The sequence below is a fragment of the Nicotiana sylvestris genome, chromosome 8 (assembly GCF_000393655.2).
Source record: "Nicotiana sylvestris chromosome 8, ASM39365v2, whole genome shotgun sequence".
NCBI classification, from domain to species: domain Eukaryota; kingdom Viridiplantae; phylum Streptophyta; class Magnoliopsida; order Solanales; family Solanaceae; genus Nicotiana; species Nicotiana sylvestris.
Window position 1 is genome coordinate 21747076 of NC_091064.1, and position 21232 is coordinate 21768307.

At 36.6% G+C, this 21232-nt stretch overlaps 1 protein-coding gene across 1 annotated transcript; it reads left to right on the plus strand.

Moving 5' to 3' along the window:
* Positions 1-15396: 15396 nt before the first annotated feature.
* On the plus strand, positions 15397-19275 carry LOC104236423 (galactan beta-1,4-galactosyltransferase GALS3-like). The gene is made up of 2 exons (XM_009790340.2): positions 15397-16773; positions 18705-19275. Exons 1-2 carry the CDS (start codon positions 15629-15631, stop codon positions 19048-19050), a joined length of 1491 nt encoding a protein of 496 aa, XP_009788642.1. The 5' UTR covers positions 15397-15628; the 3' UTR covers positions 19051-19275.
* The last annotated feature ends 1957 nt before the right edge of the window (positions 19276-21232 follow it).

Sequence of the window (21232 nt, forward strand, 5' to 3'; positions counted from 1 at the left end):
CAACCAAACAGGATATCGAATGACCCGAATAACCTTTGCATCCAACTGCTTGGTAATTTCTTCTTTAATCTTCACACTCATATCAGTTTTAAATTTCCTCAACTTTTGTTTGACGGGAGGAAACGCTGGATCAGTGAGCAATTTGTGGACCACTAAATCAGTGCTCAAACCCAACATGTCATCATACGACCATGCAAAAACATCTTTGTATTCGATGAGTGCTTTGATTAACTCTTCCCGAATATTTGGCTCGAGATGGACACTTATTTTAGTCTCTCTGATATTATCTGTGTCCCCTAAATTGACGTCTTCTGTTTCATTCAGGTTGGGTTTGGGTTTGGGTTTCTTCAAAGTGAATTAACTCCTTACTAATCTCTTTGAAGGCTTCGTCCTCATAGTATTCTGATTTGTAGTCACAATCTATTTCTTAAACTATTATTTCGGAATCAGATTGATTTTTAAGAATGGGCTGAGTATTCCTTATGCATGTCATGTCATTAGAGCCAGCATAAAAAGAACTGTACAGAAAAGAAAAGAAAGACAAAAAGGAAATTATCAGGAATGACAAAGAAATGGAAAATTGCATTTCATTGAATTTTAAAGATAACAAGGTTTAACACATCCAAATGGACGAAACATAGAATTTTGATTACAACCCTAGAATAATCCAGATAAACTGAAAGAAAAATCAAAGCCCACTACCAAAGCTCCTTCCGAGTAGGAAGAGGAGTAGCTTCCCAACTACTGATCTTTGCATTTGGCCCAATGAATTGCACATCCGCTTGACTTGATCCTTCTCCAGTTTCCACCATGTTAACATCACTGAAGAACCTCTCGAACCCCTTATCCAAATCTCCATCAACATCAGCCAATGAATCGGTAACTATTTCTTTTGGGCACTTTCTGGGCCTAACAAATGATCTGGACAGCCGCGGGATGGGCTTTGGAAGCACCCACGCCCTTTGCCTCAACTTTCTGGCTCTTCTTACATCCGCAACTGTGGGCTTAAACCCCAAACCAAAGGTATACAAGTTTTTGGTAAGAGATACTGGTTGTACGATGCCCTGCAACGAAGCACCTAAACCCTTGCCAGGTACGAAGCCATTCTTCAACATCTCAGAAGCCACCATGACTGACGCGGCTGTTACTTTAGGAACTGGAATGTTTTTCCCTTCTGGGATCTTTTCAACTGATACTGCATCAAATACCTGATATACCCATGGCCCTTTGTCATCTTCAACTTCGATGAAAGGTACGATGGTATCACTTTGGGCACACATATTATCCTCACCGTGCACCACAATTTCTTGCCTGTCCCATTCGAATTTAACCATCTGATGCAAAGTAGACAGTACTGCCTTGGAGGCGTGAATCCAGGGTCTCCCCAGCAAAATATTGTAAGAAACTGCCACGTGTGATACTTGAAATTCCATAGTGAACTCAACGGGCCCTATTGTCAATTCCAGTATTATATCACCTACTGAATCTTTGCCCCCGACGTCGAACCCCCAAACACAAATGCTATTCTTGTGAATTCTATCATTGTCCACTTTCAGCTTGTTCAACGTGGAGAGAGGGAAAATGTTCGCACTAGACCCATTGTCGACCAGACCATAGAATCTTCGCACTTTACCGTCAGATAAAGTTCCCTATTATGCTCGGTACCCTCCACGGGCAACTCATCATCGGAGAAAGTAACTCTGTTTACCTCAAATATTTTGTTTGCTATCTTCTCCAGATAGTTTACCGAGATCTTGTCGGGAACATGGGCCTCATTCAAGATTTTCATCAGCGACTAATGGTGCTCATCTGAATGGATTAGCAATGAGAGCAATGAGATCTGAGTAGTCATTTTCCTCAACTGCTCTACAACTGAATAGTCCTGCACTTTCATTTTCCTCAAAAACTCTTCCGCTTCCTCTTCAGTTACGGCTTTCTTTACCAGTGCCAGATTATCTTTTGCTCTTCTTAACTCGTCGGGAGTAAAACACCTTCTCGAGCGAGTTAAACCCCGTGTTTCACAAACTTTTTCTTTGACTTCCTTCCCTTTGTACATCACTACCACTCGTTCATAATTCCAAGGAACGACCTTACTGTTGATTATTGGTAACTGGGTTACTGGCTTGATAATAACCCAATCTGCGCGGGCACCTTCCACGATTATGACAGGTTGGCTGACCGCTCCTGGTACAATCACCTTTATCCCTTCCTGTTTCATGCAACCTTGCTCGAAGATCCTTTCTTAACTACCACAGCTGGCTCAACACTCTTTTTGCTCGGCTTGAGCACTAACTTCTCACCTGCTGATTGTTCATCTGTCTTGACTCCACTAGACCGAATCATCATGATGGTCTATGATGGCTTCTTGGGCTCTCCCTACGCATGCACTATTTATATCATATTTGCCTCCTGGTGGGCTGGCATTGGATTCCTGTTAATATTGGGTGTCTCGGGAGCTTGAACTTCAATTCTATTAGTATCAATAAGCTCCTGTATCGCACTTTTCAAGTGCCAGCACTTCTCTGTATCATGACCCGGAGCACCAGAACAATACTCACAGCTGACAGTATAGTCAAGATTTTTTGGAGGAGGATTTGGCAGTTTGGACTATAACAGCCTTAGCATATCTAGCTGTTTTAGCCTGTCGAACAGACTAGTGTATGATTCTCCCAATGGAGTAAAGGTTTTCTTTTTTTGCAACCTTTCACCCTTGAATGCTTGACTAGGTCGGAAACTTGGTCCGGGAGTGTTTTGGTAGGCTCGTGGATGTGGATAAGTATTTTGTAGGACGGGAGCACGCCATTGAGTGTGGGCAGGAGGTTGGTTGTATGCTTGTGCATGGTGGACGAAAAAATGAGGTTCTGGTAGGGGATAATAGTGTTGGGGTGGATTGTGGTGATAAGTTTGTTAGTGGTGTCGAGGTTGATTGTAGTGGTAAGGTGAACATCTGGATCCGGACCAAGTTCCTGAATCAACCATTGCTTCTTCCTCTCTCTTCTTTTTCCCAATCCCTCCTATGCCGCCCTAAATAGCCTGTGTAGTCGCTTTGATAGCCGAATAGCTCATGATTTTATTCGACTTGAGGCCCTCTTCTACCATGCCCCCCATCTTTACCAGTTCGTTGAATGACTTTCCCATAACTGAAACCAAATGGCCATAGTAAGTAGGTTCCAAAGCCTATAGGAAGTAATCTACCATCTCACTTTCCTTCATTGGGGGATCTACTCTTGCTACTTGCTCCCTCCATCGGAAACCATATTTTCTGAAGCTTTCACTATACTTCTTCTCCAGTTTAGTCAAGGACAGTCGATCTGGAATGATCTCAAGATTGTATTGGAAGTGACAAGCAAATGCTTGCGCCAGATCATCCCATGTGTACCATCTTCCATGGTCTTGGCGGGTATACCATTCCAATGCTGATCCACTCAAACTCTGAGTAAAGTAAGCCATTAACAATTCATCTTTTCCTCCTGCTCCCCTCATCTTGCTGCAAAAACCCCTCAAGTGGGCTACTGGATCACTGCGCCCGTTGTATAGATCGAACTTGGGCATCTTGAAACCTGCCGGTAATTGCACATTCGGGAATAGACATAGGTCCTTGTAGGCCACGCTTACTTGCCCTCCCAATCCCCACATGTCTCTGAATGATTGTTCTAAGCTTTTAACTTTCCTGAACATCTCCTCCTGTTCGGGATTTTTGACTGGTTTATCAGCTTCTATCGGGAGGTCAAAGCGAGGAGTATAGGAATGGGTTTCTGGAGCTTTGAAAGTGGGCTCCGAGGGGTAGTATTGGTTGTCCTGGGCCTGGAACATAGGCTCGCTAGGAGATTTGTGAAGTGTAGCTAGTGGAGGTGTTACGAAGACAGGAGTTACTGGTGGAGGAGGGTATGGAATTGGTTTAGGGGGTGGAGATTGTGGTGTATGAGAAGTGGTGCCCCGGTAGTGTTGGTAAATGGGAAAGCTCGGGGATAGATCGGTGGCAGGATGATCCTGAGTTTGAGCCGGTGGTGGAGTGAAGGTAGGGTTAGCCGGGTAAGCGGATGGTGGTTGTCCTTTAGCCCAGGCCTGATACATTTCGGCCATTTGGTGTTTCAATTTGTACATCTCTTCTTTCATGGCGTTACGTCCAACTCTTCTCCTTCGATGACACTGGTGTCTACATCTGGGATAGACATGATTATTTCACCTTTGGATCTAGTTTGGTATGGGTGGGTTGTCAGTATGCTTAGGTGAACTAACTGCTTGAATTCTGGAAACAACAACCAAACTTGTTAGTGATTAGAGTTTTAACAAATAAGCAACCGCACATAGGAAGGCAATGCACCTAGGCAATTAGTCATTTCTATTATGCATTTGCTTGGTTGTTTGTGTCATCCCGGCTTTTTCTTATTTATGACATCTCCTTTTACTGTCACTCATGCCTATTTTCCTTTTGGTTGTGGTCGAATCCTATAGAGATTGCCTACGTATCATGACCCCGCATGAATCAGACCGAGCGTAGTTCTGGTGTACAAGTAACAAAACCCTTTTTGGGGGGATGTTCGAATTTTCACAAAAAGCAACTATCTTGATTATAACGACTCAAACTAACGGACTTTGATGAAAGGAAAAACAAGCCAACATATTACAATAGAAGAAAATACAGGTTTGAAAACAAACTGACAGACTCCAACAGAAAGAAAATACAGACTCAAGTGAAAATCACGAATACATTAGTGCCTCAACTATTCCTGGGGTCCATGGGACATTATTCGGTCTCGCCTCGGGCCGACGTGCTAAATCCCCTTGGAGGTGGTAGAGACTTTCCATTATCCGGTGGACAAAGGTCATCACAGTGGCGAAAAATATAGATCTAGTCATATCCTCATAACTACTACACTTCATTGTGATGTAGTCAGCGATCTTTCTGACTCTCTCTCTTATGACACCCTTTTTCTTGCAACAAACGCCCAATCTGCCGTGCCCTGGCTTCCAGAGTTTGTTCGGTTGCTTGATTTTGTTCTTGAAGTTGTTGCAAATATCTTTCCAACTGTGCCATTTCTGTATAACAATATTTTCTTTCAGCCTTGAATTCTTTCGCCTGTTTGATCATTTTATCCTCAATAGTGACGACCCTTTTCTTTAACCCCGCAACCTCATTATCGTACCTTTCTTTTAATTGTTTAACTGGGCGTGCTCGTTCCTCCACAATTTTAGCCAATTTCTTTCGAGCCTTGGCTAGTTGACCTTCTGCTTTGTTCAGATCAAAACTACATTCACCCACTTTCTGCCTCATGTTATCTATGAGATTTTCATCTTTGGCACTTCTGACGGGATTTTCTACCGCTATTTTCATTTTCTGAATCTGGCTCGAAGGGCCTCATTTTCTTTGGCTAGCCTTTCCTTTTCACCCTCATCTGCCGCTGCTTGTAAGCCATTCTCGAATTGAAGGCCTTTGACTTGCTTTTCCAGCTTTCCTATTGTGGCCCTGTACTCATTTTCTTTGGCCAACCAAGCCCACGGTTCTTGTGATGCCTCGATGAATTCCTGAATGAGCGGTTTTTTGGTCGGTCTTTCTGGTTCGGCCCTTGCAGTGTTCTTCTTTCTATACCAGGCAAGATAGGTGGGTGAGACATCACCTCTAGATAGGTCCCGCACTTGAGTGCTCACCGTCAAATATTGGCACTCGTTCCAAATAGAACGAACTGTTTCTTCGTAAAATTGGTCGTCGGAGCTAATCTCAACCGCGTAAATACTGATATCTTCATCTGGATGCATCACCTGACACCTTCCCAATTGTCTCATCACTCGGTAGGGAGCATAAGGATGAATACCTCGAAGACCCATTAGGAGGAAGTAAGGACCAGTGGCGAGTATATACACAATTTCTTCAACAGGAATCCAACCCAGTGTCCATTCTATTTGTCCCGTAGTGATGGCGCGAAGGCGGGCTATCCATTCTCCAAACCCCTCCGCTAACTTGAACCCTGAAATCCTTGTGTCGAACTCTTCAATGCAACTTTTCTCTGCAGACCCATAACTCATATACTGAGGGTAGTGACACAGGTGTTCGATCATCCACATTTGTAGTAGCAAATTGCATCCCTCGAAGAAATCTGCCCTAGCTTTACAAGCTGTAAGAGCTCGGTATATCTCAGATATTATCATAGGGTCAAGGGTTCTCTTGGCATTGATAATTAAGACTTTGACGACTCCAGCCACCCGCAGATCGATATTCCCATCTTTCCGGGGAAACACCACAAGGCCTAAGAAAGCTACCATGAAAGCGAAATGTCTATGTTCATCCCATTTTGCTTGGTTTCCTTTGCTACAAACTCCGCTTTCTAGATCGTTGAACCCTCCTATATGCCCGTACCTCCGGTATATAAAATGTAGAGTGGAAAAACCACCCTCCAACTCGGAATATGGGACTTCCTTGCTTATTTTTAACAAATCCATGAATTTGTGAGAGTTAGGCTCTTGGAGCGATCAGATACTTATGCCTCAGACCTTCACTACTTCCCATGTAACCTGCTATCTCTTCCAAGATGGGTATGAGTTCAAAATCTGAGAAATGCAAAACATTGTGAGCCGGGTCCCGAAATGTGACCAACGCCTTTATGATGTCTCCCCTAGGCCTTATCTTCATCAACCCGGTGAGACCTCTCAAATGCAGATTGACCTTATCTTGCTCTAACTTTCCCAGATCTTCCAACCACATATGCAACTCCAAAGAGATTTTGTTCATAACTGTTACCGGCAAATTCTGACCCGTGCTCATTCTGCATGTTTATTAAGGTGTTTAGGCAAAAATTAAGACTTATTTGACTCAAAAATAAAATTAACACACATTTTTTTTGAAAATAAAATAAAATCCCGATTTTGCAACTACGACCTTTCAGTATTTTGAGAACGAAGATTTTAAGGTTGTGTCGGCTAACCAGCCAAAACTTTGAAAAATGACCAAAGGTGGATGTTCTTGCAAAAGCAACCTTCCGGTGCCCTTTTGGGGACATTCGGCTATTTTTGGCAAGAATGTCATTACTTTAATTATTTTCAAATGAATTTTTTTTGGGGCTATTTTGCAAAAATGGCAGTTGGACCCGATGAGGGTTGCCTACATATCCCACATCTGGTGATAATCAAACTGGCGTAGTTCGGGCAATTTTGACAAAACAAAAAACCAACTTTTTTTTTCCTTGAAAACAATAAAAATTCTCTTTTTGTTTTTTTTTTCTTTTCAAATTTTTGGCAGAGTTTCGGTATATTTTGGGATATAGGTTTTCAAAACAGGTAGTTACCTCCCTTAGCCCTCATACTGCTATTTTCTTTTCCAAACTCTTTCCTTTTATTCAAAAGTCGGTCAGTATGCAAATCCGAAGCAAATAAATGCACAAGTAGCAAGTAAGATGTATCATGATGGTCTTTTTCATTTTTGGTACACCTGTCCTAGATAGACCCAACCCCTGTGTTGAGTCTCCAAAGTCAAAATGCACGTGATGCAGACAAACGTTCCTACTAGGGATCCGGTATGAGGTCTTGTTATACTAGGTTTAAAACCTGGGTTTATTTGTTCTAGACCTGGCTTACCCGAGCGGACAACTCGAGCTGGGGGGGGCTGCGTACCGGTAACCAAAAGATCATCCGGCTTTGCAACTTGTCCGAACCACGTTCTATTTGGAATAGGACACTAACAGAAAGAAGTCACGACCAGCGTATACTCCTCAAGAGAGAGAAGAGAGGGATTCCGTAGCAGTTTATATATACAGTTCAGATAATATCAAAGCGGGGAAAAACCAACATTTAGCACATTAGGCCCAAACATGTAACAAAATCATATAAAGCCAAATATAACAATTTATCTAAGCTTGAATTCTGAACCTTGAACCAGAGATTCTAGGTTCGTTCCCCAGCAGAGTCGTCAGAGCTGTCACACCTCCTTTTTCCTATATACCCGAAGGGTGTAAGGGAGTTTTTTCCAATTTAAGTGACAATCGAAATGAGATGATATTTATTAAAATTCATAGTCGTCACTTGGGATAATTTATGGTGTCCCAAGTCACCGGTTTAAAATCCCGAATCGAGGAAAAGAATGACTCTGTTTAACAGTCCGCGAACCAGAAATCTGGGTAAGGAATTCTGTTAACCCGAGAGAAAGTGTTAGGCATTACCGAGTTCTGTGGTTTTAGCACGGTCGCTAAACTATTATAAATGGTTCAATTATCTGAGTTTAAAACCATTATAAACCTATGTGTATTTTTACTTTAAACCGCTTTTATTTAATTAATTAAAGGAAGATTACAATGTCATTTAAAATATATTTCAAACCACGTCACATAAATACACCAGCAGTTCGCAACACATTTCAGCTAACGTTGAGATTTGGATTTGGGTCACATAAATGCGCACCCGAGTTTAGGAAGGTAAATTATTAAATAGCGCGCCTAAAGTAACTATGCGTTTTTAATTTTGCGAGGGCCATGGAAATTTGCTAAATGACACACCTTATATTTTAAGAATTTTAAGGGATATAATTAAGTGAGAACCACGCATTTGGGATTATATTTGGCGCGGTGTACCTCAACTTTATTTTTTTTTAAAAACCAATTAATTGATTAAGGAGAGGCTTAATGTGATTCTATTATTTTTTACCAAGAGTTCAAGCCTGTTTAATAGCTGATAGACCTTGGTCAGCATATGTTATTAACCAGAAGACTGAGTCCCAGGGACATAAGGGTATACCAAACTAAGAATACAAACCCAATACAGCTTTTGCTAACGAACTACCCTTTGACAATTGCTTCGGTTAATTATACAGGGACAGTTATGTGAGATTCTCAGTATAATTTGAGCTTATTTCCATGCGTAATGTTAAGTAGAATCTTATGGGTCTATCTAGTAGATGTAAGTCCTAAAGTCTATTTTAAACTAACACATTTCTGCATTACAAATGAATCAATGCATAGCTCGTATTTTAAGGCAACTTGGATCATTTTCCTCTATTTTAAGCACGAGTCATATTGATTACTACTTAAAAAGAATTCGATCACTCATTACATGAATATGACACTATTGAATTACAAGGTAACATGCTGTAATAACCATATGCATTGCTTAGCAAGAAGATACATACATAATTTATACCATTTGGCATGATCTAACTACGTATGCAACCAAATAAGCTATGCACCCAACTTTCCCAGAAGACTTTCAATTACACAACATTTAACCTCAAGATACTTGCTAGAGGACTGATCCCTCATCAGATAAAACCAAATACAGCTTTCAACATGATTTTTGACATTACTCAGCAGGATATAATGCACCAGGCAAATTCATTAAACTAAAATAAAACTAAGCTACTGAACAGAGAAAATTTGGCAAAATTACTAGAAGAAAACCAACATGAACCAAATGGACTAAACCAAAGATCTATATTGAGATGCATTTAGACATAAACTGAAGGCCAAACAGTTCTAACTAATTAAATCAGACCAGAACCCTTATCTATTACTGATGCCACCAAGTCTAAACCACTCTAGGAGCATTCACATCCAAACAAAACCCAATTTCAGCATTTGAAAAGGCTGACAATAGCTTCAATTAAGAGTCCAAGCAAAAGGTATACAAGTTATATCCAAACTTGATTAAACTTAATGTTAAACGAACCTCCATAAGAGTTTAGAATCATGAAAAGATTCAGTTATACAATACCAATCTTTAACTATGAAATATTAAACAGAACATTGAATTTCTTTGCTAATTCTTGAACCAAATTCAACTCTCAATGAGTGCTATCACCAAGAGGGAGAATATGCACCAACCACTCATAGTTTCATAAAAAGTAAAGCTACACTATAATAGAAGAAACAAGCTGATATTATGCTCTAAACTTCCAGTTTTCCATATCAGACATGAAACAAACTTTACATTAGGAGGAATTAAGTAATATACCTGAGAAATAAGAGGAAAACAAGAAGTAAATGAGGGTCAATGGATACGACACAGCAGATCAGCAATGTAACAGTAGTAGCAACAGCTCGAAACCAGATTTTAGAAACAATGAAATTTGAGTTATCTTAAATCAGATGCAGGATCTTTGAAGCTTTCGGAAATTCTAAGTAACCAAGAACACAAAAACCAAACAGAATTTGAGTTGCTTTCAACAAGGAAATGCAGGAAACTTAAGGTTATTTCCGAGTTTTCTTTTCAGTTTCCTTTCAGCTATCTCTATCAGTGTCTCCAGTGAATTCTTTCTATGTTCTTAAGTGTTCTTTTCCAAATTTTTGTCTTTTTCACCTCTAAACTCTGTCCTTTTTCATTAAGTTAGTATTCTCTCCACTACCAGTCAACTTTTTCATTTTTAACTATTCACTAACTTAGTGCTTATAATTTAATTCAGTAGTACCCTTTCTAAACCTTATCACTTATTAGCAGCCACCTAATTCAATTATTGAGGTTCCCTTAGGCTAGACTACCCAAATTACCCCCCATGACCCTGTTATTATTTCAGAAAACAGACCAAACATGGGTCAAATTGACCTAAATTGACTTGGTGTGGGTCTGTATAGCCCAGGTCTTGGGTTTCAAATTTCAGTGTCCAAATCCAATTCAGAGAAAGAAAGCAAAGCATTATCCAATTTCAATCGGACCTTAGAGCCAAATGCTCTCAATCGGCCCAAAGCTAAAAGAAACAAACAAAATAACTAAAATTCAACCAAGACTAAATAAGCTAATAATTATCATGTCATAACCTAAAAATAAAAGTGCAGCAATTTAACCGTAATTAAAAAAAATTAAAAAAAACAAAACTGAAAAACTAACAAATGATCCTTAAATTGATATAAAAGAAAAACAAAACTGAGTTCGAAATTATTCGAACACTCAAACCAAGAGCAGACCATTAGAACAGGACTAGAAGAAGAAGAAGAAGAAGAAGAAGAAGAAGAAGAAGAAGAAGAAGAGAAGAAAAGAAGAATGAACTAGTCAACAGAAAATAGAACTCACCTGCCTAGACTCAAAGTTAAAATCTGATAACTTGATTCATACAAAACTGATACCAATTGCTTTTCTCTGTTAAGAAAGAGCGAATGGCATCATTTTTGTAGTGAATCGTCCTTCCCGAGTCGATGCATGCTACCAGTTTTGACCGTATCGAGTTTTGAATTTTTAGGGCTTGAATTTGGATTTAATATTCGAGGGGTTCTAGAAAAATTCGAAGGAAACTAATCTGGGATTTGCAAAGAGGGGGTCGTGGTGGTTCTGTGGTGTATTTTTGGTGCTGAACGGAACCGGCGCCGCCGGGTTTAGGGCGGTGGAAAAGGGTTGGCGTCTCTAGGGTTTTCAGAGGTGAAGGGGTTTGGGAGATGAAAGGGGGTGTGAGAGACAGGTTTGGGGGGGGGGGTTCAAAGGGGGTTAGAGTATATTAAAAAGGGATTTTGGTTCTCATCCGTTGGATCAATGGAAATCGACGGCCCTGATTAAAGCGTGTCTAAACGACGTCGTTTGGTTTTGGTAAAGGCACACCGGGTAGGGAACGGGTTTTGGGCCTGGACCAGACGCGTTTTGGGGTAATTTGATTTGGGATTTTAATTAATTAAACATGGACCAAGAATTCTGATTTCTCTTTTATTCTTTTCTTTTCCTATTTATTTCAAAACTATTTTCTCCTCAAAATTAAAATAAAAACTTAATTAATCCCCAAACCAAATTATTCTATCAAATTAACTTAATTATCTCTAAATAATAATTATCATCAATAATTAAATACCAAGAAAATCACACAATTTTGACATTAAACACTAAAATGCAAAAAATACGTTATTTTTTGGGATTTTTCATTTTTGTAAGACGACAATTTACTTAATTAATCTAAAAATGTAAAACTAAATTCTAAATGCAGATGCTATATTTTTTGTATTTTCAATGCATTAATAAAATTTAAATATGCACAAAATATGCAAACACTCAGGCAAATTGCACAGTAATTCCTAATTTTAGCAAATAATTAGATAAAAATCTAATTTTGGGAATTGTTTTTGGAGTAATTCATGTGAGGCAAAATCATGTGCTCACAAGTATTTTCTTAGAAGCTTGGTTGTTAAATTCGTTAAAATTTACTAGGACATTAGTTTTTGAAATTGTAATTATTGTTGAAAAAAAGTAATAATCATTAATTTGTGATAAGAAATTAATTATCATAATTTAATTTACAAAAATACCTAAATTACCTCAATGTATATGTTAAAATAAATAGATGGAAAATTACTTTTATTTTTTGGTTAAACAAAAAATAATAATATTGCTAAGAAAGTTTGCTACATAATTTAACTTTACAAAACAAGAATTAGTTAGTGAATTCATCTCGTAGCTAATAGGATCTTTTATAATATATAACTGATTCTGTCACTAAGTAGGATTAGCGATGAATTTTTTTTATTTAACTACATAATTTATCTATCGCTAATTTTTCTTCTCTTTGTAGCTAACTTGTCTTAGAATACATGGTACCTAGATGACTATTTTGATACGAAATTAATATAAAAGAACGAGATACACAATAACACTAAACTTTCAAGATTATCTTGTTTGTTGTCATACTTAGATAGGACATTCACTATTTTTTTTACTAAGTAGGTTCAATATTTGTCATATTCAAGAGCTTATATTTTTAAAAACCTTATTGTTAAGGGCTTATATGTTTTTATAATTTTATACGGATCGACAGAAAGTACAAGCATCACTCATATCCTATCACGAAGATCCTTAGCGAAATATCGTTCGCCTTTTTTACCTTTTAAAATAGATTTTATATTTATTATAATTGTAATTTAATTATTCTATTAATATTTAGGACCTTAAAATCAACTAAATCTTGGTCATTAAATATTTCCTTATTCAGACTACATATATAGAAAATCAATTTTAAGAATTTAAAACCAAATAAAAATTTATTTATAAATCCTTTCCTTAAATAAATTATGTAAAGTAATTATGACATTTTCTGACGTGCATTAGACAAAATATATATAAACATGTTAGAAATCTACTAATAAATTTTAGATCTAAGTTTAAGTTTTTAAAAATTAAACATTACTAATAATATATAAACCAGACTTACAACATATTAGGTCGAGTATGAAAATATATATAAATAAGTTTAATATGACATGCTACGTTTAAAAAATAATAATAGTATTTTAATTTGAAGTAATAAGTACTATAATGTACTTTAAGTTAATTATTTGAATAAGTTGAATACATATTGTAAATTTATACACATATTAAATTACAAATCCAACTACAATACTCGAAAAGGAAAATATAGATAAGATAACTAAGTAAATTAAGGTAGTAGTTAAAAGAGTTAAAAGAAAACATAGAGAGCGAAAGGTATAAATTAATATTCCTTATTGAATTAGCTATATATGGAATCAATATTCTTTGTTGAGATAAATTTATACATTTATTTTAATTCAAAAAATAATATTTATATAATTTTTTAAAAGTTTTATGTTTAGATAGGTTACACGCGCAATGAATATACCGTAAGATTAGTAGGTACTGAATAACAGCTATTTATATATATATATATATATATATATATTAAAGAAGTACCCCTATAAACTAATATGAATTTAGAATTATTTTTAAAAATATATAGAGAACCACATAGCAGCGCGAGATGGAGTTGGATTCCCGAGCATTGGTGCTCTGTTCCCCAGTAAAAGCAATGCCCTTTTCTTACTTCAAATCAAGCTTTTTATTTATTTACTTTTTTATTTAATTATTTTCTATTTCCTAAAGTTACGGGGAATGACACACATCACGCCCTCGGTCTTAAATCTCAATAGATCTCTCCGTCACTTTGCATTATTACTAGTTAGTAGGATATTTAAAAACAGAACCTGATTGTATCCATTTTTAAGTTTTTTTTAATAAAATTATAGGTTTTTATATAAATCTATAATTGTACCGATAATTATGATATATTTTTTATTTTATGAAAATAAATCGAAAAAATATTGAACCGTACCGAATAAAATTACAATATTAAAAATATATTTATATATTAAATTTAAAAATAATAAAGCATTAAATTTTTTCGGCATGTCCACTAGAAAGACACAAAGATGTTGTGACGATTATGTGTAGCAAACCACAATGTATTGAATATGTTTTCTTTCGTATGATTTAGATTTATCTTTTTGAATGTTTAATCTTCTATAAACTTTATTCTTGAATACCAACTTGACTAATATCTTTCTACTCGTGTGATTAATATTTTATTTATATTTAATTAGTTTCTTTTACGATGTTGTAGAATAGTTGATGGATCTATACTTGAGTCATCTTTCGTATTTTCTTAATTCATTACCTTTTAAACTCTAAAAATAACTAGACAATTTTGCTAAGTCATATAAAAATACGTATGTTATTGCATTCTACTTCTACTAGTGACTTTTATATGACATTTAAAATAATTACCGAAAATTAACCAAACCGTACCGACACCCAAGAGAAATCGACATGATTGTGGTGGTTTTGAAAAGTCTAATTTTAGTTATATATAATAGTATAACCGGAAAATTTGTATGGTACACATTTTATAAAATAACCAGCCGAACTGAACCATTGATACCCCTACTGGTTACTAGTTAAATAAACTGTTTTCTTATTATGAATTTTTAATTTATAAGAAACACTTTAAGTTTGCAATTTTTACATCAGTTCCCTAATGATATACTCACGAATGCTTTCGAATTTCTTTATTTGATAAGTGAATGTAATTCTTTTTTTAATATAAAAAATGATTTTACTAAAGTTAATAAAACATTTACAATAAAAACAATTAATTTGGCACAAAAAAGTATTAACTTCTTATTTACTACTCGTTTATAGTAATATAGTTGTTTACTTTGCCAAGTATGTTTAAGGTCTCAATATATTTATTAAAAAAACATTTAATAATATTAAGTATAAAAGTTATTATCTTCAAACTTTTTAAATTTTTATTGGAGTAAGAGTTTATTATTTGTTTTAGTTTCCTGTAATGGTACTTACTTTGAATTACACTAATTTTAATTAAGTTAAGAGGAAGTACAATAAATTCTATTGCCATTATTTTTTTTTTAATAAAATTGTTAATACAACCGACTTCAGAAGATTAATCAGACCACTTTATAGATTATTGGTTAAAATATAAATATACTTGCCTTAGTTAGAGAGTAATAGATATGATTATCTAAATACTTTCTAACATGGGAGTAATAATATAACTTAAACCAGAATCTGTCCATACCATCATTTAAGCCACAATAATGAGAAAATATTAAATTATTTCCTTTTCCTAATTTATTGCAAAAATCCACTCAATTTTCCATATTATAAACACTCACCAGTGCCCTCTAAACTCTTCATTCAGATTCCAAATGCAGATTGATTAGAGAGAGAGATTTATGAAAGCAGAAACAAGAAAAAGGAGACAAAAACAAACGGAAAAATAGGAGAAGATTTTGTTTGTTAGTTTCTCTTTCTCTCTCTCTCTGCCATTTCTGTTTCTCTGCTCTTCTCCCATTCCTCTATCTCTTCCAAATCTTCTATATACCAAATACTAAACAAAGTTAGTACTGAGTACTCATAATTTACAATGACAAAGGAAAAAGAGAGAAAAATGTTTGTTGGAGTTGTTTGGAATTGTGCAGCTGAGCTCAAACTTCTCCTTACTGCTATTCTTTTCCTCTGTTCACTTATCACCATTCTTCAATTCATGCCCTCTCGTTTCTCTTTCACTTCTTCAAATTTTAGCACTTGTATCTCTACTCCTATAACCCCTTCTACCGCTTTTATTGATTCCATTTCCGCCATAAACGCCACCTCTATTCCACCGCCGTCAACGGAAAAGGACGAGCTTCTAAAAAATGGAGTTATTAAGCGCGCTTTCAATCCATTCGGTTCAGCTGCTTACAATTTTATACTTATGTCTGCTTACAGAGGCGGGCTTAACACTTTTGCTGTTATGGGTTTAGCTTCAAAACCTCTCCATGTGTACGGAAAACCCAGTTATCAGTGTGAATGGATCCCGAATGACGACAAGCTTCAATCCATTACTGTAAATGGTAGCAAAATCCTACCCGATTGGGGATACGGTAGAGTTTATACTGTTTTAGTTATCAATTGCACTTTCCCTATTCCAGTTGGTACTGAAAATGGAGGAAAACTCGTAATTCATGCCGCTACTAACGGCGGCGGGGACACTAAATTCAACACCGCCGACACTTTCGTAGGGTTAACTGAAACAGAACAGGATTTCATTAACTTCACTGCAGAATTCAATAAACCGCCAAAGTATGATTTCTTCTACTGTGGATCATCTTTATATGGGAATTTAAGTCCACAAAGAGTAAGAGAATGGTTAGCTTTTCACGTTAGATTATTTGGAGAGAAATCTCATTTCGTAATTCATGATGCTGGAGGTATACACGAAGGAGTAATGGCGGTTTTAAAGCCATGGATGGAGAAAGGATATGTAACATTACAAGACATTCGGGACCAAGAAAGATTTGATGGATATTATCATAATCAGTTTTTGATAGTGAATGATTGTTTACATAGGTATAGATTTCAAGCTAAATGGATGTTCTTTTTTGATGTGGATGAGTTCATATTTGTGCCTAAGAAGAGTACTATTAAATCTGTGGTGGATTCATTGTCGGATTTTACACAATTCACCATTGAACAGATGCCTATGTCCAACAAGCTCTGTCTTGAAGAAGACCGCGGTAAATCTTACAGGTATGCCAACATTTTCATTATAAGTTTGTTAATTTCTCGAGTTTAAGTTTTATCACAGCATAGAAAGTATTTATGTAATCAGGTCATTTACGGTCAAATTTTTCTATAACAGTCTCGTTTGTTCCAATATTTTTTGGCCGCTATAGTAAAGTGCTGTTATAGAGTACATATATTCACATAACATAAAAATCGATTTGACTTTTATAGTGAATGACTGTTATTTAAGGATACTATTATAGATAAGTCTCACTATATTAGGTAATTGCAACTAAATCTCTTGATAAATAGTGATAGTTTCGTAAAAATGATAACTAACTTGCTATTATGATTTTTGCCCTACAGGGTATTTTACTTAAATCTATTTCTTATTTTGTTGATGTTTAATCTTGTTGTAGTAAGTAGTAGAAATAGAATTTTGTAAGTAAAGGTGGTCAAACTTTTTTCAAAAGTTGACAGCTAATATTCACAATGTTGACATTTAATTGACGCGTGTTTGGAATAATTAATGGAACAGAAGAATATGGGCATCTGAAATAATACCAATTGGCAATAATGGAATCTTTTTTTGTTTTGGGCTTACTTAAATATTATCAGTGTAGTATAAGTTGTTTTTCATAGTGTCTGCTTATGAAGTTGAGATTGACGTTTGAAAGAAGTGAAGTTGAAGCTGAATTTACTCTGTCGGTGTGGCTTTCATGTAACTTTTATTTGCCTATAAATACATGCTGTAAAGGCTAAATTAATACTAGGTGTGATTTATTTGTAGTCTAGCTGGATCCAAACTCTGTAATTGCATGATTAAGGAATGGTTAGAATTCTACAAAGGACATGATTAGGGAATGGTTAAATATTTTAGTTGAAATTTTAACTTGCTGGTTGAAGAAATAGTACAATATGGTCTGGTCTAGTAGCAAGAGTACAACACATGATGTGACACATGTTACGGATTTGAATCCTGCCACTAACAAAAGCTCGGTATTTAATCGAAAAAAGATAGAGGGGCGAGTCCATTATCAACATAGTTTTTGAACCATGCGCCCATTGGGCCTTTGGGGATTCTCCCTTGTTAAAAGGGTAGTCCGGTGCACAAAGCATTCTGAATTCACACGGGATCCCAGAAAGGGCTGCATCCTAAGGGTTGTGATGTAGACAGCTTACCCTAATGCAAGCATTAGTGGCTGCTTCCACGACTCGAACTCGTGACCTATCGGTCACACAGAGACAACTTTACCGTTACTCCAAAACTTTCCTTCAGGGAGTCTTAGTTATTTAAAAAAAAATTACAATTTGGTGGTTCTAAATTTGTATCTCCTCGAAGGATCTAGTGGTTGATAACGAAATCCTTTGATGTGGATTGACCATAAGTAGGTTTTGAACATTTATACTGTTGAAATTTTTTGGTGGTTGAATAATTGAGATGCTTAATGAGTTACAAAAATGGGTGACAAGCAAGGAAATGTCTTATGCTACTATAGTTTTTAGTGACGACATTGTATTATTTGTTAGAATATTCTACTCTATGTTCTTATAGGATCCATGTTAGAATCCAATGTGTTGTTAAATGCTACAGAGTATTATTGATTTGAGTTGATTTGTATTATTGAGTGTCACTACCTACCAAAATTAAGGTGTATTTATTTGTAATGAACTAACTTTGAGGTTCATTTGCTAGTGATTTGGAGTTAGCCCTTGTCGGTATGCATTGATTGGTTGTATTATTTATACTTAAAATTATAGAAAATAATGTTCAAATTCTTAAATGGTAAACTAAATTGTAAATGGAAGGCTGGAAAAGGACAGGGGTCTTGTGTTTTGTCGGTTAGTTGGATGCTTTTGTATTGTATCTTGAAAAATAACTTCACTCAACTACTGAACTACAAATGGTTAACGTAAAACTAGTCAATTACTGATTGTGTGCGACACGATTGCAGAAAATGGGGGTTTGAGAAGCTAGTATACAAGGATATCAAGAGAGGAATAAGGAGGGACAGAAAATACGCGGTGCAACCGCGCAATGTGATAGCCACGGGCGTGCATATGTCACAGAACATAGTAGGCAAGACAACCCACAAAACAGAAGGGCGCATCAAGTATTTCCACTATCATGGGACCATTGCAGAACGTCGGGAGCCATGTCGGCAGCTGGTCAACGCCACGGCTATCACCGTTGACCGAACCCCGTATGCTGTTGACGCCACGATGAGGGACATTGCTGGAACTGTGAAGAGATTTGAACTCAAGATGATTGGTTCTGTACTACAAAGAACAAGACAATAATGAGGTCTATTTTGCTACTGTTTTAATTTTTCTTTTTTGCTGTAGATCATTTCTTCTTTGTTCTGTATGATAAATTTTAATGTTATTTTGAGGTAGAATTGGTATAGAAACAACAGAGACAGGTGGGATATGTTTTGATATAAATATTATAGGATTACTCATTACTTGGTGTTTTGTATTCTTGTCTATTAAATTATAGTACTAACTAATAAGCTTTTCCATTCATTGTGTGGTTCCTTTTGTTTTTAATAATTGGCTGGATTTAGGCCATGTTATCGGTGTCGATGGACCGCGCCACCCTCCCCCAACCCCACCCCACCCCACAAATTAGTAGAGAGTAGAAAGAGAAGTGGTTAGTCTTGGTCTAGATACAGAAGTTATGATTGGCATTTGTGCTTTTGCCAAAGGGACCTCAACTTTGTTTTCATTCTCTTAGGATTCTTGATGATCATGATTCGTTTGGTGCTTGTTTTTATTTTTTATTTTTTTCATAATCATAGAGCTAGTAAACTTGGTAGATAACAATATACTATTTTTTTTCTTGAGCCGATGGTCTATTGGAATTTTTTTAGGGTAAAGGTAAGGTATGCATATATATTACTTTCTCAGATTCCACCAATGAAATTACGCTGCGTTTGTTATTGTTATTGTATCTTTTTTCACTTAAATATTAGATATTTTATTTACAATAGAGGTTAAATTTGTGACATATATTTAACTCATATGTATCACATGTTGCACTCTTACTATTGAGCAAAAAGAATTCCTCTTATGCTTGTTTAAGGGAAAGAATACTTAACTTTCATGGCATATTGTCATGACCCGTCACATCATCATGCCATGTAGGTGTCACTTGGCATATATTTTTGCCATATGGAAGGGTTACATAAGTTAGGGAAAAAAATTTGGTGGAATATTCTAGAACTATGGAGAATTTCCTTAGAAAAGTTCTAGATATTTATGCATTTGTAGGAAGGTTCTAGAGAAATATAGAGGTTTCCTTAGGAAGACCGTAGAATCCTATAGAATTGTTAGGAAAGTCCTTAGAAGAATCTAGTTGTGTAGAATATTTTAGAGAAGAGACTTAGTTGTAAATATGGAAGGACTTATAGAACAATTATTATTTACATACTAGCCCCTAGGTGATTAGTATAAATAGGGGGCATTCATTTGTAATTCATCAACCAAGCAAGACAATCAAGTTCTCTCTAATACAAAACTTCCGTTAACAATTCTCTTGTGTTCTAACATTTCTTATGACATTTCTACTATAAAAATAATCCAGACATTTGTCGTAGCGATCTTGGGTGTAGTAAGGCTCACTTGGCATAGCAAGAACGTGACCAAGTTGTACAAGATCGTGAGCGATTTGTCAAGTGACGCACGCGCGATTAGTTTAAGATTAAGGACGTGACAACGTGGTATCAGAGCAAATATTATGACTAAGGAATGTTAGAAAGAATACAAGTGATTGCTAGAAGAAAGTTTGTAGGGAACCATAGCCAGAATTACAAAGGGCTTGGTACTTGCAGAAGGGATCAACGTGAAGGTCCCTAAGCGAAAGCAGTATGGTGGTGCACGGGACGCACGCGAGGTGGCAGACTGGCGGAAGCTAAGGGAGCTCCGACAGAGGCCACAATTCGGGAGTATGTGCGCGACTTCACTACCTTAATGTTGTAAATCTCGTCGTTGTCTGGGGAAGGTTTCCTCTACTACTTCATGGATGGGTTGCGAAATTGGGCAAACCGGAAATTAAGAAGACATCAAATAGCCAACGTGAACGGGGCCATTGGAGTAGCCTAGTCACTTGTTGACTTCAAGATGGAGACTGCCAAGTCCAAAGAAGGCAACGCCGAGAGGGATGAGGGAGATCATGATGAGGACAACGGGAAATGCATAGCCGAGGTATACAAGGGTAATGGCAAGGGGCAATCCCATAACGGACAGCGGTCCAAGAGAAACGGCAAAAGGCCGGGAAAATGGTAGGGAGTACGTGCCTAAAGAAGGGTGCTACTTCTGTGAAGGATCACATCGGGCAAGTGAATGCTCAGAGTTGGGGAAGCTTGCAGCAATGATAGGGAACTTTGCTCAAGCACATAAGGGTGACATAAGAGAAACTGCAAGGATGGTGAGTTACAAAGTGATGGTATGCTATCAGACTCAGACGATGCACCAAGTAGAA